The sequence below is a fragment of the Serinus canaria genome, chromosome 17 (genome assembly GCF_022539315.1).
Source record: "Serinus canaria isolate serCan28SL12 chromosome 17, serCan2020, whole genome shotgun sequence".
Lineage (NCBI taxonomy): Eukaryota > Metazoa > Chordata > Aves > Passeriformes > Fringillidae > Serinus > Serinus canaria.
Window position 1 is genome coordinate 4327313 of NC_066330.1, and position 24539 is coordinate 4351851.

General features: G+C 43.9%; 1 protein-coding gene across 2 annotated transcripts in view; it reads left to right on the forward strand.

Annotated features, from left to right (window-relative positions):
- The first annotated feature begins 257 nt into the window (after positions 1–257).
- RAPGEF1 (Rap guanine nucleotide exchange factor 1) overlaps positions 258–24539 on the forward strand; it is an 84144-nt gene continuing 59862 nt past the window's right edge. For both annotated transcript variants that reach the window (XM_030232359.2, XM_030232360.2), the window contains exon 1: positions 258–352. In XM_030232359.2, the coding sequence (XP_030088219.1) occupies positions 328–352 (25 nt within the window). In that variant the 5' untranslated portion in view covers positions 258–327. The remainder of the gene's footprint in view (positions 353–24539) is intronic.

Here is a 24539-nt window from a genome sequence, read left to right on the forward strand (position 1 = left end):
CCCGGGTTCCATCCCTCGAGCCCGGTGCCCATCTCTCGATCCCGGTGCCCGTTCCGGGGCTCGGGGGCTCCGTGCCCGCCCCGCCGCCGGCCCCGCCCCGCGGTTCCCTTTGTGGCCGGGAGGCGGCGCCGGGCGCTGGGCGTGCGCGGCGGGAGCCCCGGGCCGCCCCTTCCCGTCGCGGCCCGCGGAGCGGGCAGGGGGCGGGCGCAGCTCCACGGCCACCGCTGGAGCCGCTCCCGCATCGCGCCCGGCAGCAGCGGGAGCCCGGCAGCCCCGAGCGCCGGCTCCGTGCGCCGCCGGGCCTGAGCGCCGAGCGCCGGCTCCGACATGTCCGGCAAGATCGAGAAAGCAGGTGAGCGCCGGAGGCCCGCGGGCAGCGCGGGAGGGGGGGACGCGCCGGGGCGGCCGCGCTCGCCGCCCGCCCCGCGGAGCCGCCGCGGCCCGCGGAGCCGCCGGAGGAGCCGGAGCTGCCGGGGCTGCGGGAGGTGCCGGCGGTGCCGCGGGCCTGGCGCGGCCCGGCGGGGCGGGGGGAGCCGGGCAGGGACCCCCGCGCCCGGCCAGGTTCCCCCGGGGGCTCCTGACAGCGCGGGCGGCCAGCGGGGCCCGGGCCGGGGCTGGGCCGGGGCCGCGGGGGATGCTCTGCGCGTCCCCCCGGGGGCTGCTCCTGCGGTGCCCGGGCGCTGCTTGGCTGGGCTTTGTGTCTCCTCCGCGTTTTCCTTTTTCCTCGTTGTTTGCCTCTTTCCCCCCGTAGTTCCTTTATTTTAATTTTTGTATTCTCGCACCCACTCCGTCCTTGCCGCGCAGCCGAGCATCAGCACCGCCGGGCGCTGCGGCGCTTTGGGGCCTACGCGCAATGATTAATTTCAACTTCTCCCAACTTTCCTCTCCTGGTGTTTGTGCAGGATGAGAAAAGATGAGTCCATGGGCAAATGTCAGAGGGAACTTGCAGGTTTTTTCCTCCCTCTTCCCCTCTGCCTGGGGTGCTCACGACAGCCAGAGCCAGGGGAGGCTGCTGAGGTTCCTCCAGCTCTCACAAGGAAACGCTCAAGCACGGATCATATTGTCTCTCTGTGCTTCTGGAGTCGCGCCTGGTTCTCAGTTGTCACTTTAGATGGTTGAATGACCCTGTTTTTCTCTGTAGTGGGAGTAGTACACTTAAAGATTCAATTAGTGTTGTGCAAATCAAGCAGCTAGAAGTTACGTAGTTTAATTATGTTGCATTTAATTAGCATAGGAAGAATCGATGCTGTTTTGTATATTTCATTGTGGGGAATGGCTCTGCTGTCTCCTGGGGAACGCAGGGCAGCAGCCCGAGTAGGAGCATCCAGGCTTCCCAGGACAGCAGCCAGGGATGCAGGAAGGATCCCCACGGATGCAGGAAGGATCCCCGGTCCCAAGGAGTGCGGTCGGTAGCATCTTCTCCTGGCTGTGCTCATCCCAGCCTGGTGTGCTCCGTGTGTTCTGCAGCGGCCCCGGGGGATGAGCAGCCTGCCAGCCGCCTCTCCGTGCAGCACCTCGGCGTGCTTCCAGCTCTCCGCGCTGAGTTACTGTCTAACAAGTGTGCGCCGCATCAGGGGACAAATGTTACTCCAGAAATATCCCAGGTTAATCCCGTGCACCGTCCCTTTCAGAGTATGCCAGTGAAGCTTTGCTCCTGCTGAGCTTTTCCGTGCTTGTCCCTTACTCCAGCGAGCAGGGAAGGTGTTAGCAGAGTACACAGACCTCGGGCCAGCTCTGGAATAATTGCCACTTGTTTATGCTGGAGGTGAATTTGGCTTGGGATTTAGTAACTGTAGACAGCAATTACAGACGTATAAATAAGTGATCACGTTTTGTTTATTCGTGTGCAGTAAATAACCCTGGGAGAATAGTAAATAGAGCTCCACACCAGAGAGGCAGCGTGAGGAGTTCAGGCACAGGAAGATGACTCTGGAGACACACACAAACTCAGCACGGTTCTGTAAACAATAGAGCAGAGAGGCCAAGAAATACCATATAAATATAAATACCATGGAAAATACCATATAATAGCAATAAAATACCATATAAAAGTCATGCCTGCACAATCTAGAGACCAACCACACTGAGCTCCCACTGGAGAATTCAAGGATGGTGCAAGATCCATCCCAGGTCAGCGCTGTGAGTGTGCAGGTGGAAGATGCAGTGGGAGAAGCCCTGATGCAGGGACATTTGTTCTAGTGCAAGTCTATCACAGTGAGGATTTGCTGAACAAGAGAAACAATAAATCTGGGAATCTGTCATCTTTCAACTGCTTGTACTTTCATTTCTTTAGGAAGGATATTAAAAAAAAATATAATAATCCAGTCCAAATATAAATGGGAAGAAAAGAGAGAGGAAAGGAGGGCTGGGAGCCAGCTGTTCCAGAGCAGGGCTGTCTCCATCTCTGTTTCTGTGTGTTTGAACTTCTGATTGACACAAACAGTTTGGTTAATAGCGTCACCGAATAAACACAGCCTGTAACACCACAGCCACTCAGGGGTAATGTTTGTCAAAATGAGAACAGTAGCAGAACAAAGGATACAGACTCATGAAACAAATGCTGTGAGGTCCGAGGTCTGTGCATTTGTATACATTTGAATTTATTTTTCTTACAGGGACAGAAATTCATGCGTTATGTTATAAACAAAATAGGCTATTGCCTGGTCACAAGCCATGGGGACAAACTTTGGAGTGGGCTTTAACTTGTGTGTCCATCTAGACAGGCTGCTGGAAAAAATGTGTTACCCCTTGCAGGGTTAGACCCCCAGAGACCCTCATCCATCTGCTCCCTGGGTCCTTAACTGGAACACCTTGTTGGCACTCAATAAAAAACAATAATAAATGATTAGAGATAACAGCTTCCATCCTGTCCATGAGGGAAGAGCAGACAAGGCTCCCTCTGGAGCCTCTCAGTGCTGCTGTTTAATCAACAGAAGGGTCACTGTAGAGCAATTCAGAGCTCTGCTGGGGAGTGAAGGGCAGCCATCTGGTAGTGTAGAAGAAGATGGTGTATTTGGGGTTTGCTAGTTTAGAGCCTCTGCTTTGTTAGGCTCCCACCAGGAGGCTTCCAGACACTTTTCCAAAGCAGAACCTTCCTTGGCTGGAAAAGAAGGAATGGCCATTGGCTTCTCTTTACTCCAGAACTGTGACTTCTTGTCTTCACTTTCAGAAAATATTTGCTCTCTCCCTTTTTGATGTGAAATCCAAAATAGAGATGCCAAGAAAGAGCAGAGAAGGTCACAGATTCTGCTTTGGTTTCCTGTTACCATGGCGATGCACGAATTCCTGTTTTTATTTACCTGATGGATTACGAGCTGCAGGGAATTCAGTTACTCTGCATCATTCAGGGAGAGTAAGGGAGGAATTAGACCATCAGCTCTGAACCAAAGCTTGTCATGAAACAAGTCAAAAATGCCCTTTTATTAAAACCAAAGAACATATGGGTGCCATATTTTGAAGGTTTATTCTACTTGGTGTTTTCACTCTTAGTCTTGTTATTTCTTTCAGGGTTTTCATTTCCCTTGTGAACTTGCTTTTCCAACAGCTGCCTGCTAAAGGTTGTTTGAGAGAGCTGTTTCAGGTGTTAGCTACCTGGAGTGCAGGCAGTCCTCTCTGTTCTGCTCAGGACTCCATGGGATGTGTTTATTCCCACAAGTAGACCACAAGCACTATTGGCGTTACCTTTTACTTGCCTGATAAGCGAATTCACCTCAGATTCTCACCCTTTAGTATTTGGTGAGATAAACATCTAGGGGTAATTCCAGGAGAACTCTGTTCTTAAGAAAATGACAAAATTGAAGAAGCAATTCAGGAGGTCACATTATTCCCATCCTTGTAGGAATTTAATGTTCTATCTGGAGTCCTTCATGCCAATTTATGTGATCCTCAATTGTTCATCTGTGGATGTTTTTGTACAAATGTGAAGTTTCCTGGAGATTTTGTTTTTGCAGAGGGTATATTTTGAACTGTCATCATGCCTTGGATTATTTTATGGAAATCAGCCTGCCTGTGTTATATACCTGTACAGTTTTATGCAGTTTCTCTTTGTCTGTCATGCTTAGGTGAGTTACTAGGCAGGACTCTCTCAGTTCTGTTGTGCATTCACAGCCATACCATATTTCTCAAAATTAAGTGAGGGGTTTCAGGTTAGAAAATTTTGCAGTTGACCAGCTTAAGTGCTTCTCTGCTGGTGGTTTTCAAGCAAAATAGGAGTTACCTGCAAATCTGAAAATTAGACCCTTCAAAAAACTTCCCTCTCAACCCCAAAGGTAGTTCAGTTCCAATTCTTCCTTAGTCAGGCTTCAAGCACCTCCTGTTTCCTCCTAAAAGAAACATCCCACATGTGTTTTACTGTAACTTCTTTAAACAGCATCAACCATTCAGGCTGTGTTGTGTTGCACTAAACAGTTGATTTAGTTGTTGTTTTTCTACTGGGTGTTTGGTAATTTGCACTGATCACACGGTCAGGTACAAGATGGTTTCTACAAAATGGCACAAGGAGCAGAATTTTGGCATCTTTTGTCAGCCATTGTAGGTTGACAGGTGGTGTGTTCCAAAATGCAGCCTGTGGGATAACTGCTGCAGGATTGAGATGGTCTGAGCAGTTGTAAGAAGGAAGTGGGCAAGGAGTGGAGAAAGAAGACAGCTGAAGGCTACTGGAATGTGGAGCAGCTGGGTTGTGCCTTAGTGAAAATCAGAAACTGGAAACAATTGCTAAATTTATTTTCAGCGTAAGCAACCGTTTTCCTTGAACCACAGTGACTAAATATATCTCTTGGTTGTGATTTTTATGTGGTGGTAACTCACTGGCTCTTGCTAAGCTCCTGGCAGGCAGAGAGAGGAGTGGAAGTTCACTGTCAGTCAAGATGGTAAAGCAAATATCCCTCATTTAGATCTCTTGATTCTCTTGTGTGGCTCTGCTTGCTGCAGTGTATTGCCTGAGTGGAAGAAACCTGGCTGTTTGTTTCTAGGGAAGGGAGTCAATCTGTAACTCCTCTTTCAGGTTTCCTTGGGGTCTTGTTCAATTTTTGGAAGTTTTGAATTGCAGTTGATGCTCTAGTAACTCTACAGTAGGTGTAGATAGATTCTTATGCAAAGGTGTGGTCTTTTTTTCAAAAGAAATATACATTAAGACTTTTCTTATTCCAGAGTGGAAAGCCTGAGGGTAGAATTGGCAAAATGAGCTTTGCTGTTCCATCCAGAATCTTAACTGCATTAGACCTGCAAGTGAAGGAACACGAGGAGTTAACCTTCTAGACTTCATTTTAAAGAAGCTGGGGGGATGTTGTCCCTTCCTTGGCAGAGGCATGTGATGGCTAATCAGGTTGAATTCAATCACTCAGTGATTTATGTGCATTATAGGGAGCTCTCAGTTGGGCTAGTGGGAGCTGGAGTTGTTTGGTACTGTAGCACCCATTTTGGAAGATCCCTTGTACCCCAGCAAAGGTAAGATGATAAAAGAACATTTTCTGTCTTTGTGCCAGATAAAACACCTGAAACTATGTTGTATATTAAAAATAACAAATTACATGTCAGAATTACAGGTGAGGTGATTTAATAGCCTCCTTCCTCTCTCCCCCTCCTCACCACACCCATCATTTTGCATACTTTGAATACATGTAGTGGATATAACTTGTTCAGTTTTCCAAAGCATATAGTCACAACATTTTTTTTTGCTGGAACTCGAAATTTGGGATCTCTTGCTAGTTTGGGAAGCTCTTGTCCTCTGTGTACTGTTGCTTAGCATGAAATGAATCCTTCCAGCTTGAATTCTGCCTGTAGAGACATTACATTATCTGGAGAAAAATCCCATGCATGGAGAGGGGTCCTTCAGCTTCTCAGATTTGTGACAGAATAGGCTTTTCTCTCTGAAAAGAATTGAAAATTTATTATGCTGTTTGTGCCTGAATACTTGAAAAATTCTGCTTTGGAGTTGCGTTTTTCCTTTTTGTTTGTTAGCATATGACTGTGGGATTCAGCCAGTGTCATGGAAAGAGTATTAAAATCACATAGCTATTGCAAGGATATTAGCTCTGTTATTTGTAATTCTTTTTTCTAAATAACAAAAATTTGGCTGCAGTTGAGAAATATTGTAGAACATAATGGGATGAGGGGATGGTAAGGGAGAGCAGTGTGTCATTCTCAGGGCTTAAAATCAGAGGAAAAGGGAGAACAGGTTGAAGGAAAACTAGATTGATTGTCTTTGCAAGTTTGAATTTGCAGCCCCAGCTCTGCAAGGTGTATAAAAAGGTGGCCAGAGAAGGAAGAAAGGACATCACATGTTGAGAGATGAGAAAATTGAGAGGATGCCCAACCCACCAGTGATGGGAGAGGAGGGAGCAGGGGCTGAGTTGCGTGCAGGAGAGCAGAGAGGAGAGGACAAGACGGATGGCAGAGGGGGAGATCAGGCAAGGAGGATGTTCCCAAAGGCTTTCATGGGGTCTGTTCCAAGGCAGAGAGACAGAAGATGAATTTCAGCAATCCGGAAAAGCTGCAGGAATCCTGCAGGTTGGGACGTGCTGCCAGAGGAATGTTCTGCACTTGTGCTGTTCACCTTTTACTGCATCCTGACAAATGACAGCTTTATTCCCTGACCCACAGCATCCACTCTTAAAAATACATTTCCAGTCTCTTCTTAAGGTGTCTGACACTGGCAGTGACAGAGCAAACAATTTCATCTGTGTGAGAGAGAAATGATGTCCTCACATGTTCTGTGGAGCAGCCTGAGAAGGCTGATGGATCACATTATTGATCTGCTTTTATTTGGGTTGCAAATTTCAGTGAAAGCTCTCCAGCTTGGAAACAGTCTCTCTGCATGTGAAATCCCTCTGCTGTTTGAGCTGCTAGCACAGCTCACCTTCTGTGGGGTTTGTAAGATAATGTTTCCTTGTGAGAGCAAGGGAGAAGAGAGTTGTGGGAGGTACAATATTCACAGAATTTGGAAGGACTGGTTCTCCTACACCTCCTTTCTATTGGATCATATTTAGGAAGGTATCTAAAAGATCTGAGAATTGATAAGAGCCATATTCTAAATAATTTTTTGGTTCCCATTTTATAACCACTCTGAGGGTCGAATGAGCACGGGTGGCCCTGAAGAAGAGATTTCTTAAATACAAAAATGAGGTTTTTTGAATTGAAAAAAATCTTGTGTTTTATATTATCTTACTTTACCTTGGTGACAGTGTCTGCTGCTTTGGGTAGAGTTTTTCTGGTGCCATGAAAATCCTGTAAGTTAACATCTTGGCATGGCCATCAGTTCCTCTGAGGAAATCCTAATCCATTATTCTGCCCAGGGAGAGAGGTTAAAGCTTGCTTGCACTCTCATGCTCTCATTCTTTCTCTCTGAAGGCTTCATGGGGGGATGCCCTTTGTTGAGTACTTAACATATTCACTGAACCAGTCCCATTTATATTCTAAACAAGATCTTTAATTTCATCCCTGACGTGTACAAAATCTTGGGGTTTGAAAGAAAATTTTCTTTTTCAGGCTTGTGGAAAGAAAGGAAAAAATCAGTGGAGGTTAAAATCAAAGAATAGTTACTCACAGCTGGTAAGGTTGGAGGAAGCAGATACTGCAGCTTGGCTGGTTGATTAAACCTTGATAGAATTTTACTGGGAGACTGAATAAATAGTTCTGTATCCATTCAGCTGTACTTTGCAGGCAGTCTTTAATAATTCAAATGGGAACCAAAACAAGTGTATTCCAAATGTACAGCACATATTGTTTTAGCCCTTACCTTTTGATGGGTTTTTTTGGGTCCTGTTTGTGCTGCCCAAGAGGTTCTGCAGTAGCCTCAGGAATTAATTCCATATTTAGAAAGTTTCCTTTACGAACCAAACATCACTGAGGGCACCCAGGGAGATCAATATTGCAGTTCTGGTTGTAGAGGACATTCCAATCAATTCTGGAGAGCAGAGCCCAGTGAATCCATCTGACAGTGGGTTCAGTTAGCAGGACAATACTGTTTAAACACAGTTTTTCTTGGGTGCTTTATGATCCTTTCAGTTGTGCTCTAACTGTATTAACTTTGTCAATTTGAGCCTTTTGCCTTTTTTTTTTCCTTTTTAATGCTTAATGCAGCCTTGCATTTCACAATTGACAGTGATGTGTGCTGCAGCTTTCACATACAAGAAAATGAAATATCCCTTTTTGGATATATATTTTCCATCTTAATTTTTTTAAGTCTACATTTTCTACTTTTCTTACTAGAATTATGTAAGAATAATACATTTGAGGATCTAGGGAATTCTGCCAAAAGGTTTAGTTAGAACTCATCTATGAATTTACAGGGATTTGCAGAAAATGTAGAGCCCTGGTTTGTGCAGGAGGTGGTTTGTTTGTATCAATACCCTTGAAAGGTCACATGAAATCAGATGTTAAGGCTGATGCCAGATTTTTGACAGAGCATGGTAAGAGCAGTGCAGGGGTTGAGTTTAACTTTTACTGCTTGGAATTGCTTCCCCAGAGCTGCTGTGGGGGAAAAAATTGTGATAGCTAAAACCATTGAGCATCTGAAAGTCACATGACTTTAAAAAAACCCATTTTCTTGTATTGTTATAAGCAATACCTAGAACATAACTGACAAACTGAGATGGGGAGTTCCTCTGTTTCCAGCTTAGTTTTTCTGCTCTTTTTGTGTGTGTAGCTGTTTGCTCTTTGTCATTGGAATCAGTGGCACTTCAGTCCCCTGCTCTGTCTGGGATGTTGTTTTACAGGAGAAGCACTTTGGAACATTGTGGAATCACCCTGTTAAAATGATGGAGTGAATTTAAGGAATGGTGTTTAAAGTACATGAGCTGGCACTCTCAACTCTGGCCAGTTTTGTGATATTCAGGTGCACAAAATCCCTTTAAAGAAGAACCAGTGAGTCTTCATGCATAACTTGGCACATCTCTCAGAGATAAGTTTGCTCCTTGTCTGCACCTCTCTTCCTTAATCTGTAACATCTTTATATAAGGCAGTGTGATAGCTCATCCATCCTCTGGTACAACTCTCAGACTTATTGGCCAATTTCTGTCCAACTTTGTGAAGAAATGGATATTAAAATTTATTTAAATTTCTGCCCATTTTCTGAAGAAGGCTGAGGAGATCAGAGAGGCTGCAAATAGGGCCTTCATTATGGCAAAATTGAAAATGTATCTGTTTCATTTTTGTAGCCATTTGGCAAACATGACTTGTGAAAGGCCTGGAATGGGGAATGCCAAGGAAAAGCAAAATCTTTGGGGGGGAAAAAGCAGATATGTGTGTTTTGGAGACAGTTCAGAGGGCAGTGAGGGGTGGGTTGCCAATAAAAGCCTGGTAACAATTGCAGGGCAAAGAAACACTTAAAAACCATGCCAAGAGAGAATTTGTTCTCATTAACTCTCTATGCCTATTTCCAGGTAGCCTTTAAACAAAGCTGGTTTTGTTCCTGTGTGTCTTGGGTGAAAGCACTTGTATAAATTCCCTAAAATCCATTGGCAGCACTTATTCTTAGATTTTATCCTGAAATACAACCTGCTTCATCAGACCTCAGGTGTGAGGTGTGTGTTTCACTCAGAGGGCTCCCTGGGGACATCAGGTGCACCACAAGTGATACCCAGGAGAGTTTCCCTGAGCTTCCATTTGGCTGGCAGCCTGGTGAGTGCCAGGCTCCAAGCTCCAAACCCTCTTTTGCCCTGGGCAGAGGAGTTTATCAATAAATCCTCAGGGTCTTTTGACAACAAGGTGTGTCAGAGTGTTTGTAACACTAAAAAGGATGTTGGAAGGTTGTTGATTGCCCATGTCATTGTTTGGATACTTCCCAAGTTCTGGAAGGACTAAATAATTGTTCCTAAGGTTAGAGCCATTGGTTATCCACTCTGTTGGAGCTCCAGTGGAAATGTCACCAAAAAATTCCCCCATCCACTGTGGGCACAGCTGCTTCTGGAATCATTCCCAGCATGCATGAGCTGTTAATGTGGCAGTGGATCAACATCCTGATCCAAGTCTGCAATTCCTGCACAACACCTTCCTCAGCCATGCTACCAGGCCAGTGCTAGGGCTGGTCCTGTGAGAGGGCTCAGATTTTCCACTGAAGGAGAGGTCAGGCCTTGGAATAAGTTGCCCAGAGAAGTGGTGGAGTTGCTGTCTCTGGAAGTGTTCAGGAGATGTCTGGATGTGCCTCTTGGGAATGTGGTTTTGGGGAGATTATGGCTGACAGTTGGATCAGATCATCCTGAAGGTCTCTTCCAGCCTTGATGCTCCTGTGGTTCTGACAGCTAACAGGCTGTTAGTTTTATTATTACTGTTAATTTGTTTTTACCATTTAATTCTTTTCAGATGAGATAATTCACATCTAAAAGCTTTGGCAACATAGAACACTAAGTTTCAAATATTATCATAATGGAAAAGAGTCATACTAGAAATATTAGTACCCAGTTGTATACATTTAATGAAATTGTTATTCAAAGCTTTTATGTCCAAAACAGTAACACTGGTTTGTGTTGATGCTGCATGCTCTGATCTTAACCTTTGGGATGATAACAAAGCACAAAAACTGGCTCCTCCTGCAATCCTTTGCCCTTGAAGGAGTCGTTTAGTTAAATTCCTTAATATTTTTGCAGCTGTGGTTGTGGTTTATTAACTGATGCTGCCTTGAAGAACAGTCTGTGTCTGCAGCAAAGTTTTCATTACTCATCTGTCAATACTTGCAGAGTAAAACAAATGGGTCTGAGTAGAGGTTTCTCCTCTTCAGTCTAAATAGTTTCTTTCCCTCCATCCCCACTATTTTACCCAAGAGAGAGTACAGAGCAGTTTTGAGGCAGTGAGTGCAGAGTTGTATTGGATAGGAAAGTCTGGCCTGCTTTGTCTGTCAGGGTTATTTTAAGCCATGATGTTCAGAATTTAATAAATGAACTAGAAGGAATTAAAAACATCTCTTTTTCCCAAAATATTCTCACTTCTACAGCTGTGAAATGCCGTTTATCCTGATTCATACCAGCTGAAGAATCTCCTGAATTTCTCTTTTGCAGCTGGTAAAATATGATTTTGGGCCAGTTTAACAATTTGCTTGTCAGGAGAAATCCGGGTGAGTTTGGTTTGGTTTTGGTTTGGTTTTGTTTTAACAGTCCTCAAAATTGAAAATCAGATAACCCAAGACTATTACATCTGTGTTTACTGATGCAAACTACAAGTTCTGGATAACTGCCTTGGCCTTTGGGTGAAATGCAGGAGGCAGTTTATCTGCCTGGGTTTTTGTGGGGGTATTTCTGCATGACAACTGCAGATGAAGAGCACATCTTTATTTGGAAGGCCCTACAGAACAGGGATGTCACCTCTGGGAGGTGATGGGCATGAATTTCGTGCTGGTGAGTGGAAGAACTGGAGGAACTGCTGTGATTGAGCAGTGGACAGAAAATGCTTTGGTGTCCCAGGGCAGAGCTGAAGGATGAGCTATAATAAGTAGGGGAGAAGCTCTTGCAGAATGCAGGGGTCTGACTCACTTGGCCATGTGCTTCTCTTGAGTTTCATACTTGGCTGTGACAAATATCAAAGGGAGTAGCAGCCAGGCTAGTGAGCAGGTGTGCTGAGAGCAGAGGTCTGTGCTGACCTCTCTCTGTGCATGTGGTTTGGGGTTAAATACCAGAGTCCTTGTCTCCTTCTGCTGTTGTGCAGGGTGGTTTTGCTTACTTCTATCCTACTTCAGAAAATCAGGGTGGTGTGAAACCTCCCATGGTGGTTCCCTGGGCACCAAGGTGTAAAGAACTAACCCCAGCCCAGTAAAGGTGACTCATAACTGGAGCACTCTGTACCTACATGGTGTTGGCTGGTAAATTTGGGCTGGTTTTCTTAGCACATGGAGCTGCCAACAACTGCATTTTAAAATCTGTCCAGTGGGAGACTGCTCTGAGAGTGGAAGGAACCTAAACCTCTGCCAGACCCAGCTGCAAGCGTGAGGACCCAGTGTGGAGATAAATACTGATTAGTGGATAATTCCCCCAGAATGAATAATCTCTGCCTTAAAAGATGAGTTGCAGATGGGTTTGGATGAGAGAGGGAGAGAGATCAGGTTTAAAATGTCATTCTTTCAGTAACCTGAATCTCCTGACCTTACATGACACTGCAGAGATGATTTCAGCCAAGTAAGACCAGGAGGAGAGGCTGGCTGGGGATGTGTGGCCAGTGCTTCCTGCCTTGGGCTGACCCTGAGCCCCAGTGTTATATTTACCTGGTACTTTGAGAAGTCTTTCACTCCACAAGGTCAAGGAAAGCTTCCAAAATAGAGGGAAGAGCCATTTGTAACTCCCCAAGTGAGGATTAGTATCTGACATGACTTCTTGAACTATTTTCAGATTGGTTATGTGTCTGCTGATCTTTCACCTTTGCAAAGGTAACAGTACTTGTGTGTTTGCCCGTCCTTGACTGGAAAGGCTGCAGAAAACAAAACTGAAACTTAAAACTAGGTTATGGACTATTATGAGCAAGCTGTGTCAATAAAGGCCATCATTTTGTGTAGCTGTGCAGCTTTTCAAATTACTCCAGCGAGACTCTCTTTACAAATGCTTTTGTGTTCTGTCTGTTGACTCATCCATCTCAACACTCACAGTAACATTTCAGTACTGTCTTATAAAGCCAGTGATTGAAACAAGGCTGTTCTCGGGCTGGTTCATCAACAGATGCAATTAATACAATGATGTTTGTTTTGACACCCTGGCTCACTGGCAGCATTGTAAGCAGCATTGCTATGCGAGGAGATGGCTGTGGTTGAGGGCTCCGTGTACAGGCAGCTCACTCAATATTTGTATTCAGCTTAAAGTCAACATTGAAAGAGTTTCAGACCTCTCCTAAGCTGGCAAACAGGCTCACTGGTGCTACCAGTGATGTTAACAAAAGGGCAAATCATAATCTGCAGCACTTCTAATTTATTTACAGTCTTATAAAACGCTGGGTTTGCATTCTGTCAGAGAGCACCAGAAGTGTAAAAGGAAAGCTCTGAGGGATTTTCTCCTTCTGTGAGTCAGGGAAGGTGCTGAAGGAAATACGATTTGGACTCAGATATTTATTCTTTCAATAGAACAATGTCAGTCCCAGACCAGTGCTTCTCAGATATGTTTTACCCTGGGAACTTGTGTAAAATGTCTTCCTTTTCAGCTGTTTCATTTTTAGCTGTATACAGGGTGTAACCATTGTTTGAGGGAGTGTCCGTGGCATGGAGCCAGTTGATATCTAAACCCTATCATGAATTGTTTTAAAGAGAGTATGATTTTCTGTACTGAGATATATTGATGACTATTTTTCAGGGCAGGAAGTACCTGCTGACTCCAGCAGTTGCCAGAGCAGCTGTTCATTATGAGTAAGCCACAGAAAAAATCTTGTGAAAGCCCTGATATTTCTAGGAAGCAGCTCGAGCTTAAATGATCAGTCTTGTTAAGCTATATGAAGAACTGCTTTCATATTTTCACTTGCCTGGAATTTTATATTGGGGAAAAAAATTTCTGGTTCTTAGGGTGTCAAAGTCTGTAGGACAGTTTACAGAGAGGTATTTAACTTCAGGCTAGTTAATATTTGTTAAGGCTTGCCTGGACACTCCCCAGACTCTTGCTCCAGGGTACAAATTTAATTGATTTATTCCATGTTGAGTTAATGCAGCAGTTTCTGTTTCTGCAGGTAGACATCTCTGCTGGCTGCATGGCTTTGAGCATTCTCTGGCATTGTAGCACCCTGTGACCTCAGGACCTGTGTTAGGCCAGGCACTCACTGGAAATGCAGTCAGCTCCCTGTCCTGAGCTTCCTAATGAGCAAGTTGGGACTTTTTTTTGGTTCTATTCTCTGTTTTTAATCACAGACCTGACTTCTGATGAGATAATGTATAGATTTCCATAGCTTTCTGCCAAAAGATTTGTTTTGAATTAATGAACGTTTTTGTGAATTTCTGTAGTTGACATTTTCTGGAAAAATAAATTCTGATTTTGGTCCAGGCCCCTCTGATCAGTACCAGGTGTGAGCAGCAGGCTCCTGAGGGCTCATCCAGGGTGTTGGAGGCTGTAGCAGCACTGCTGACCTTTGGCACACGGAAAAAAACAATGAGCAAGGAGTAGAGTGCTCCAGATGTGAACCTGTCTGGAAGCTGAGTGTGCAGAGATAAGCTGCTGATGGAAACACCCTCTCCCCTACAGCTTCTGCATTATCCAGGTGAACTCAGAGTCATAACTCAGCCTCTGAGATAGCTCCAGCCCAAGTTCAGTCGTTTCCTTCATTCTCCATTTGAGCTCTGGGTTTGAATTGCTTTTCATTTTGTTTTGTCTCTTGTTGTCTTTGATACCAGGATGTGATTTCTTCTCTGTCAGCTCTCCCTCCCCTTTGTTTCTCTTAGTTTGCAGGTTTTTTTGGATGGTAACAATCAAGTTGCTTGTAGTGCATCCTCTGTATCACAAGGTTTTGACTCAGCAGCGTTGTCCTGGAGCTGTACAGGGATGTGCCAGCAAGCTGTGGTACATGTGTCACAGCACAAGAACATCCTTACACGTCTTGCCCAAGCAGCAGAGCTCCTCTTGTTGCTAAATGCAATTCTGGGGTCATGGCTCATGAGTGGTAACAATGGGAAGTGTGGGATTTTCCAGCTTATTTTGAGATCAAGATTTCATTTCCCTTGCATTAATTTCATGAATCAAAAAGGAAAATGTGTAATGCTTAGTGTTCACCTAGAGCTTTACATTTTTAGAGCATTGGGCAAACATTTCTTCTGTACTTCTGACTTCATGATGGGTGGTGATGGAAAGTTCTGTCTGCAGTGAGGTAAGGACAGTGAGTTCAGCTCCTGCCCTCCCTGCATCTTCTGCTGTGCTTCCACTTGGTACTGTGGTCAGATGATCTCTCCTTCTCCAAGAGCTTCTGTGGGCTTTTCAGTCATCACTGGAGCTGTGACTGGGTTGTTAGTTCATGCTTTTAGGGCTGTCATTAGGTAGTGAGAGTGGCAGCCCTGGTGCTGGGTAGTGGTGACATCTCTCTGGAAGACCCAGGTGATGGATGCACAGATCATGCCACCTAGAGGAATGGAGCTGGCAAGCCTGCAGCCATTGCTGTGCTGCCAAAATTTTGGTGATTGTTCCAGTGACTGTGTTGAGACCTTCTCCAAGCCATGCCCTTTGTGGCCTCACCTCACAGTCCATCATGAAGTCAGGTGTGAGAAGGTCCCTTCACAGGCAGCTCTCCATCAACTCAACAAACATTGCTCAGCTTTTTACATGAGACTGCTTTTCCCAATTTAGCCTCCTAAATGTTGACCCTCATCCTTCCCAATGGCTCAAGAACCTGAAATTTAGTTGTGGATCTCACTTTGCATTCTCCAGGAATTAGGGTGAGGAATCTAGTACAAGGTGTGATTTGATGGGATAACATTCTCCAAGCTCTGTGCTTTTTTTGGCTTGTATGTTGCAATTTCTTTTGTGGGAGACTGTTAAATTTCCCAGAAGATTATCCTAATTTCCAGAGTCTCAAAGTCTGAATTGTAATTAAGCACTTAATTTGATGAGGGCTTTTAGATGTCTTGCTAGTCTACTGGCAGCTTGGGGAAATACTTCCATCTTCCTCCCAGCTTCCCTTGCACAGGTTCAAGCTCAGAAAGCTGGGATATATTTAGAACTGGCAGAACTGCCAGCCAGGCCTCAGAAAATTGCTCCAAATCTCTGCTTTCTGGGTAGGATTAAGCCAAATTCAAAAGAAGCCTGGCTTTTCTGAAGGAGTTGGGGTGATGACAATTTATCAGTAACAAATGGGCAGCGGGGAATTTTAATAATACATTTTATTGCTTGCAATTGCATTGAGTTCCCTATTGCCACAAATGACAGTAATCAGGACATCCAACAGGGAAGCAATTACTTTATTTCTTGATCATTCAGACAGGCAGTGAGTTTTGTTACAAGATAAGCACATGGTTTGACCAGAGGGTGTCACCTCTTTGGGAATGAATTTTCTTTTTGACCCACTTTAGTCTAATACACGGTACAGTAAGGTCAAGACTGATGACTTGGGTTCACAGGATTTAATACACAGACAGTAATGACTGAGTAGAGTCTTTTTCTTTTGTGTTATTTGAGGTTAGGGCTTCTAGATTAAGTTTCTATCTTCTGCTAAAGTTTCTATCTACTGTTTTAAGTAAAACATCCTTTCTCCCCCCTCTCTCCTGTGCTTCAGCTTTTATGCCTAAAATCTCTGGAACAATCTTGAAGCCTTTATTCTGCTGTGCCTTTGAATTGACCCCCATGTATTTTCATCAAGACGTGAGGATGGCCTTCCCATTTCCTTCTATTCTCAGCTTAAATTTTCCTGTTACGGGAAAACTAAAAAAAAAAAAACCCCAAAAAAACTGAATTACAGTTAGTCATATGTTAAAATAACCAGACTAAAGCCAGCAGGAAGAGCATCCTCTCAGTGTCAGTGGATGAGGCCATGTCCATGGCAGGGGGTTGGAATGAGATGATCTTTAAGGTCCCTTCCATCCCAAAGCATTTCATGTTGGCTGTGGATGCATCTCTTGCCTGTATTGACCACTGGTGATTCTGTGTTTCTCCCCCTTTTTGCTGATAACTTTCTGGCCTGCAGGCTACTGACAGCTGTTGTCCACTTGCTGCTAATTAAGAAAGCAGCATGAGGGATGGGGATGTGGATTGGAGAGATTGAGCCCCCCTCTCCACAGCCAAGCGTTTCAACCTGATTAAAGAGCCTCTGACTGACAACTGAGCGGCCTCTTTTCTCCTGCTGCCTCTGCAATAGCCTGGTTTTTATCAGAACTCCCAGGTCAGGTGCTCTCTGTGCCTCTGGATTTTTTAGACCCCCTAACAATGGGCAGAGTCAGAACAGATTTGCTGTTCAAAAGCTGGGAATGTGTGAAATCTGAGCCACTATAAAGCCACATCTTTAGCATGCAAAGCGTTGTGTACGTCTGTGATCTTACTCAGAAATTCAAATGTAGGTCGTGTTTTTTAAATAAAGTGACACATACTACCCTGAAAATTTTGAACTAGCTGTTGGAATCAAGATCATTATGAATTAACAGCACTTAAGTGGATGGGCCAGTGATTTCAAAGATTTTCTTTCTTTGTTTAAGGATTTTTCCTTGTTTGCTTTGTTTCCTTGTTTTGGTTTTCCTTGTTTTGCATCAAGTCCCAGTGGGAGACTTTTGTGTGATACAGTAATGCTGGGGTTTTTATGATCCAGCGAGAGAATGGGCTTGAACTCTGAAATTCCCTTCCTAGCCTATGCCTCTGTGGAGGTAAAATGATTGACTGAGCTTAATATAATACAAGATAGTTGTGTTAATGCACAACATGAGGTGTGAATTCAAGTAATAGTGGTGGTAATTTGGCAAAGGAAGCCTCCTGTAATGGTGATGCTCTCTGGAGCTGTTTACCCCCAGGAATAACATGACTCTTTATATTTCAGATTAGACCTCCAAAATTCAATCTGAATTGTTACCTGTGATAAGTGGGCTCTGTATAACCCTGCATAGCCCCTAGCAAGCTTTCAAATCCATGTCATTTGCTCTTTTTTTCTGGAATTTAATTTCTCTTCTTCCTTGTGATTTTACTCATGTTTGGCTGTTACCTTTTCCCTGGAGTTAAATTGGTTTTCATGTTTTTTGGAGGTTCTCTTTAAAAGCACTATGTAAATATAGGTGTAAAATGTTTATTTAAATAAATAAAGAAATCACTGCCAGACATGGCTCTTTAGGTGTGTGAAAATCCTTTAATAAGCCATGTCTACCACAGTGTAATTGAACAGTAGGAACATGTCTAGGGAGAGGAGGATGTACTTTGATTGTACTTATTGGTGTTCACCTTATTATGCCCATGATCACTTAGTGAAAGGAGCCTTGGAGCATGTGACTTCAGCTTTTGTAATAAAGAAGTGCCTTATATTTGTTTGAAGTTGAACAAGAGCTGCTTTGCCAGTGTTACCCTATATTCACTAAACACAAGATTAAAATGGGAGGAAATGCAAAGTGTGGTGTGTTCCTAAGGAGCTGAACTAGGCAGACTCTTTGGGACCTGGGTGATCCAGGGTGTGAAAGTGCCATAATCTCCTTGGGCAGCTTTTTGTTTTCACATGAAGAGAGCAGATGCTGACACGGTGCAAATAGAAGAGAAATCCCATCAGTAGATTGGCCCTGAGTCCCCAAGCTGGAGTCTGTAAATACAGTGATTTATGGGTAGTAGAGATGAAAACAATGTTTCTTTCTTTCCTCCAAGCAAAATATTATTTCCAAATAGATCATCTCATTATTGGGCTCTGGTTTGGCTAGTAATTTTATAAAATAAACCTGGTAGCCTTAATGTTAGAAAATTAATGGGTTGATTTCTCTACTGCTGAGAATTTATGGAGGCTCCAAACCCTGTCAGTCTTGCTGTGGGAGGTAATTAAGAATATGAGGGAGCGGTTTCTTGGTTTGAAATATTGAAAATGACTGTAAGCATTCGTGCTGTTACATCTGGAGAGCTTGTTAGGGGTGGTGAGATGGGTTCTGCTGGGTCATTTGCTGTGAGCATTGGTCATTTCTTTCACAGTTAACCTGCTTATTGCTTGGGCAGCTTGGCCAAACTGTTTACTGTGTGCTGCCTGGGACTGGCAGCGTGTTTCAAGCCCATTATAGGAATATCATGTGGCTTCAGGATCACAGTTATTCCATTTGTCCTTTAAAGCTGCTCCTGGTGACTTCAGGAGTGGAGCTGCCATCACCCAGGAAGGTTATCTGTCCATGGTGATGTGGTTTTGCATCTGTTCTGCCTGAGCTTTTCATGTGACTGATGCTGTCACCTGCTCTGAATCCCCACCTCATCCATTTGTGCCATGAATTTCTGGCTTGTAAAGTGAAAAACCATCCCAAGGTCATTTTGGAGGCACAGAGATGGCAGTTTTCTCATTAAAGGGGCAAAAGTAACATTCTGCAAATTTCTGTATGCAAACCAGCTGCCTGTTTGGTGCTAGGTCAGGCTTTGTTTAGACTATTGATCAAATGTAAGCCTGGAGCTTTGCTGCTGAGTCTGGAGTTGACTTTCCCAAGCCTGAGCTCCTGAATGACAAAGTGGAGCTGGCACTTCTTTGTTGGGTTGTTTTGCAAATGCAGACCCAGTTCTTAACAGGAGAGCACAAACCAGGGATTTCTGCTTTACAATGGAAAATGTTGAGGTTATGTTGTCCTGATTTCTTGTAACACAGGAGTGTCCTTAAAACAAAAAAATGACAGTTCATACAAGAAAAATCTCTTCCTTTGAGGTTTGTTATCTACTTCTGTTCAACAAAGCCAGACTTTATCTTTGAGAAACAACTTCCCATATTTATGAGAACTATCTCTAAATATTGCCCTTTTGCCTTTTAATTAGCTGAATTCATTCTGCAAGTGGTCATACTCCAAAATAAAACTATGTAGGGAGTTAATTGGGAATAACATGTGAGAGTTTCCAAATTTTACCTTGATTTAAGCTACCTTTCCAGGATGGAGAAGCCCTCTCATTATAAAGTCTGAGCTATAGGGTTCTTGTGGTTTTGAATGTTGCCTGTTTTATCACGATAAATTCTGGTGTGTTATAGTTTGAAGCGATTTCCCTAAAAGTAGATTTGTACAATTGCCAGAAAACCAGCTCAGTTCTTCACCTGCTCTGCCAATAAATAGCAAATTTACTTGACTGTACTTGAAGAAGTATTTTCTATGTATTTTTAAATTCTCTATTTTTATAAGTTATTTGAATCCCTGTTGCAAGTATCTTCTGTGAGGAGCATCTTTCAAAGTTCCCATATGGGTTCAGTTTCATAATTATGATTGTGACTGCTATATGTGGTGTTTGTTTTTTATCAAATAGCAGCAATCCAGCCCTGAGGGGTGTTTTATACCTGTGGTGTGTCATATCAGGACAGACATGGAAAAGGTACTGGTTAAAGTCCTACAAAACTGTAGGAGCCTTTTGCAGATGGACTTAGGAGTTTGAATACATTTTAATGAAGCAGCTTTTCCCAAACCAACTGGCTTTTTCAAGATTGTTTGAGCCATATTCCAGTTCTGCACTCTTTGCAGTAGATGCATAAGTGGCTCTCAGGTTAATGAGGAATGAGGGCACATTGAGTGTATTCAGACTTCTGGCTGTAGAGTTGCCAAAAATGAAGCAGGAGAGCTCTCTTCCATCTGTCATTCCTCTACAGAAATCAGCAGTTTAGAAGTGGATGTAGCTGAGAGTTTATTTGCTGAGCTTCAGAGTTCATGAGTACACAGAGGAGAGAAAAAAGGCAAAATTTATGTGTGTGTTTGGGGAGGGAGTTTGCTATGTAAATTTGTAAACAGGGTTGAAAGGAAAGGGAAGTTTCCTGAAAACATGTGCTAAAATAAATGAAGTCCAAGCTCAGATTGCAAATCTTGTGAAGTCGTGCAGGGCGTTGTGGGAGAGTGGTCCTTGAGTGGAGCAGATGTTCATGGAGGTCCTGCAGTCACTGACTGCAGTGTCTGATTCCCCTAAGCCCCTTCCCCACAACACAAGGTTGTTTCTGCTAAGCAGAAAAAAAAAAGTGATGTTTTTTTACTACACTGACACAAAGCTCAGTGCTAGATTCTTATACTAAAGTGATGTTAATAAATGTGGATCATATAAATGAAGTCAGTTCTGTGCTTACAGCATTATAGGTGGCTGGTTTTTAGTTGAAAGATGGTTTATAGTATTTCTTGTTGCTTTACTGCAGTGTAATTTTTTGTACTCATTGGCTGGATGCAGGTGAAGACTCAAAATCCAGTTGGGGTGAAGTTTTTGCAGGTGGGTTGAGCATTACCTGTTGGTAATACTGATCCCAGAAGATCTGGGAGGTGTTCACCCTTCTAGTAACAGTACCACAGGTATTTCTCTAAACATCTCCTGCTGTCTGTCTGGACCCAGCTGTGTGACATACTGAGTGGGACAGCAATCACTGGGTTTCTGCCTGTTTTTCACAGTGAAGGAGCATGAAGTGAATCACAGTGAAGCTTTGACAAGGCACCAGGCTCAGCCTGACCGAAGGGCCATGGAGCAGAGCCTGGCCTGACCCTGCACCACATGGCTCCAGGCCTTGTGCAGCTGAAGTTTCCTGTTACAAACTGGCTGCTGTTTTCCAAACAGACCTCCTAAAGCTCCAAAGTATTGCTCAACAGACCACAAAGTGAAATGAGTATTGATTCACCTTTCAGGGCCGATGGCAGCATCACCACACAGTCACAAGTTGTGTTGCACAGGCTCAAATAGCTTTTGGCAATTGTGGCTTTGCTGTTTTGTCAAAACCAAATTAAACAGAAATACTGTACAAAATTATTTATAGAATCCCAGGGTCTCTCGACCACAGAATCTGGGCACTGGCTGTTAAAACTTTTTTTTTTTCTTGGAGTGGGTTATGGTCTTTCAATGCATTTGTGTGTCTTCCTGGCTGGCTCCTGGGCAAGATCTCACTTTTGAAACCTGATGCCATGCCCTGAATGGGATGGGTATGATCAGGAAATGGGCTGTTGGTAAAAACATCCCTCAAGTAGCTATTAATTCAGCAAGATTTATTCTGTGATAAGAGAACAGTTTCAGCAAGATTGTAAAGAGATGCTGAGATAAGGTTCTGCTTTGGTTTTGGTGAAATCCAGCCTGAGCTGGGTTCCCTTTGGCTGTTGGGTTGTTGTATATGAGTGTGGAAGGTATTTCTTCTTGAAATTCAGGCCAGCTTCCAGTGTGAGCAAACTGAAAGTTCTTCAAAAAATTGAAACTGATTCTTAGTAGGGCCCCCTGTTGGGAATTTCCATTAAAGATGACAGTAACTGTTAAATACAGACAGGGTGATAGAAGATATGCCAGCAAAGAGTGATGTGCCAAAGAAATCAGGCTCAGGTATCCCCTTGTTAAGTGGGTTTTCAGACTTGTCACTGCATTAGGCTGAGTAATATTCTGAAGCAGCTGGGGAATAGCTGCTTTTTTGTCAAAATTAAATTAACAAGTAAAATTCTAGTGGCTCTATCCTGCTACTGAAACATCAAGTCTTCAGTAGGCTGAGATGAGTTAGAGATGAGATGGATTCCTTCAGATTCCCTTCATGTTGTTGTTGATGTTTGGACAAATCTGCTGGGGTTTGCTGCTGCAGAATTTCAGTCTTCTGTATCTTTCAAAGTCAGGATTTACCAAAAAGAGTGGGGAGAACTGCAGGTGTTGGTGTCAGTGTGCCTTTACCTTGAAACCTATTGTCCATAGACCAGTGTAACCAGGAGGTTTTAATTCAGGCATGAGGACATGGGATAAAACAGAAAGCTGCCACAAATAATTGTTTGCTGTTAAAGTAACTTTGATGTTTACGTGCAGCAGAGTGAAAGACAGACATCCCACTTAGACTCCCTAAGGTGCTTCATGTCTCCTGCCATGGTGGTGTAGGGATGTGCTAATCCTACAGCTAAGGAAGGGAAGAGGGAGCTCCCTCCTGGGCTGCTCAGTTCAATTAACATCTCAGTTTCCCCTTGCTGCAGGCACTGATGTTTCAAATCATGCTTATAGAAGACTAATATTTTCTCCTGCCCGTAGGCAGGCAATAAAGCTGGTGGTTTGGTTGCAGATCCTATCAGGTATAGAACAGAGTATGGAATTGAGGATATGGCCTGCAGCTTCTTAACCCTTTATGGAGCAGCACAACAATAATGTCAAAGCAGCTCCTGACCTGATTACATCAGAAATTTCACACCTGCGGTGCCGCTGTATCGCTTCACACACACTCTTGTCTGGTGTGTGGAGATAGAGAGCTGCTCCTTTGGGGCAACAGGAGAGCACTACTTCAAAGTTGAGGGATTTGCATAGCCCTCCTGTGATGCCTTGTTTTATTGAGTAAGCAATATTAGGGAAGTTTACAGTGGTATTGCAGTGCCTCTAGGAGATAGTGCTGGCTTGGTGCCTGAGATTCATTTTTCTCTCTGGTGCAGAGATGTGAGCCCCCAGCATGGTGCACTGGAGTTGTGCAGACATGTTTAATCTTACTGAAGTGAATATCTGCTTTTCAGCATCTGAGCCCTGAGGATACAGTGCTAGTCAGAACAGTGAGAAATGAGGCTCCTGTGTGGAGCAGTTAGCTCATCTTGGGACATGCATGGAAAAGAGCTTACATCACACTCTTACCTGGACTGCTGCCCTTGATCTGTGGCACTTGCTAAAGAAGGAAGTAAAACTGAGCATGTTTAAGCAAATGCTTTCCATGTTTTCATCTTATTTCTTGTGCTCAGCTCGGATGAGTGTGGGTGGTGGCTTTTGGGCAGGGTATAAGGTCCCTTCCAAGCCTACTAGAAAAGAGGGGTTATCTTTGCCATTCAGACTGAATGTGCAAAGAGTCTGTAATCAGAGGTCGAAAATAAAGATGACTATAATTAGTAATGTCCAAAGCAACTGGAAATTGTGTCAGGCAGATCTGAGCCAGCTTCACTTTTTTTTTTTTTTTTTTCCATTGCCTAATGAATGAGAGCAGAGGTTACTCTCCAAGGATGAAAGAGGGCTGAGTTTTTCCCATTCAGAGCCGGTGCTGTGGGGCAGACGAGAATCCAAGGCTCCATTTAAAACCTTGACAAACCTTGTTTGTCAGCTGCTGAACCTATGGCCAGGTTGTGAGCAATTAGGCTTTTCCCTAAAGCATCTGAAATAATGCCTTTCTGCTTGGTGTCCTGCCGAGTGCCTGTGATGACACCCTGTCACCTTGGAGATGAGTAAACAGCTTCAGCAACATTGGGTTATAATCTTTCAGCTCTGAGTTTCAAAGCTGACGGCCACAGGACTGAAACCCAAGCCCAGCAAAAATTTTTTTGGGAAGAACTTAAATATGCTTGAGAAAATGAGAGGAGGGGAGAAGGAGCTGAAGCAGAGCTCAGTGATGAGGTTTTTTGCTTGGCCATGGCAGTGGTGTCAATGAAACAGATGAGCTTTGGCTCCTGGGCTCCCACAGCCCGGAGTGACTCAGGTGCTGCGCATGCACTTGTGCCTGCAGGGCTTTATTTTTAGATGTCTGAATCACTGTCATGACCATATCCTCCAAAAGCTGCTAGACAAGTGGGGATGCCCACAGACCCCATATTAAGTCATGTTTGGTGAGCAGGGAAATTCAGCAGATTCCCTCTTGACCGTTGCAATTTCTGTGTTAGGAGCTGTTTGCTGAAGTAATGCAGATGCTATGCCTGGTAGCTGGATTATTTTTTTTCATTTAAAACTAAATGTTTAGTTAACATCCTTGGTGGCTTTCATAGGTAGAACAGGGTGGACAAGAACCACGTTTTTCATGTTGGTGGCTACTTGAGTCTCTTGTTCCAGTGCTGTTGGCACTGGGGGAGTTACAAGTCACGTTACCAGTGTTGTAATCCCTTCAGTTCTCTGGGGCTTGCAGGGCTGTGCAAAATCAGTTCTTAGATGGGAAATTACCAGAGACTTGCCAGATGCTGCACAAAGGTTTGCTGGTGATTGCTGGTGTTTCTGCTTGGGGGTTGATATGGCACCAGTCTGCTGGGGCAGTTTTTGATAAACCACAGCAGAAGTCCTGTCTGCTGCTTATCAATAAATTACAGTATCTTG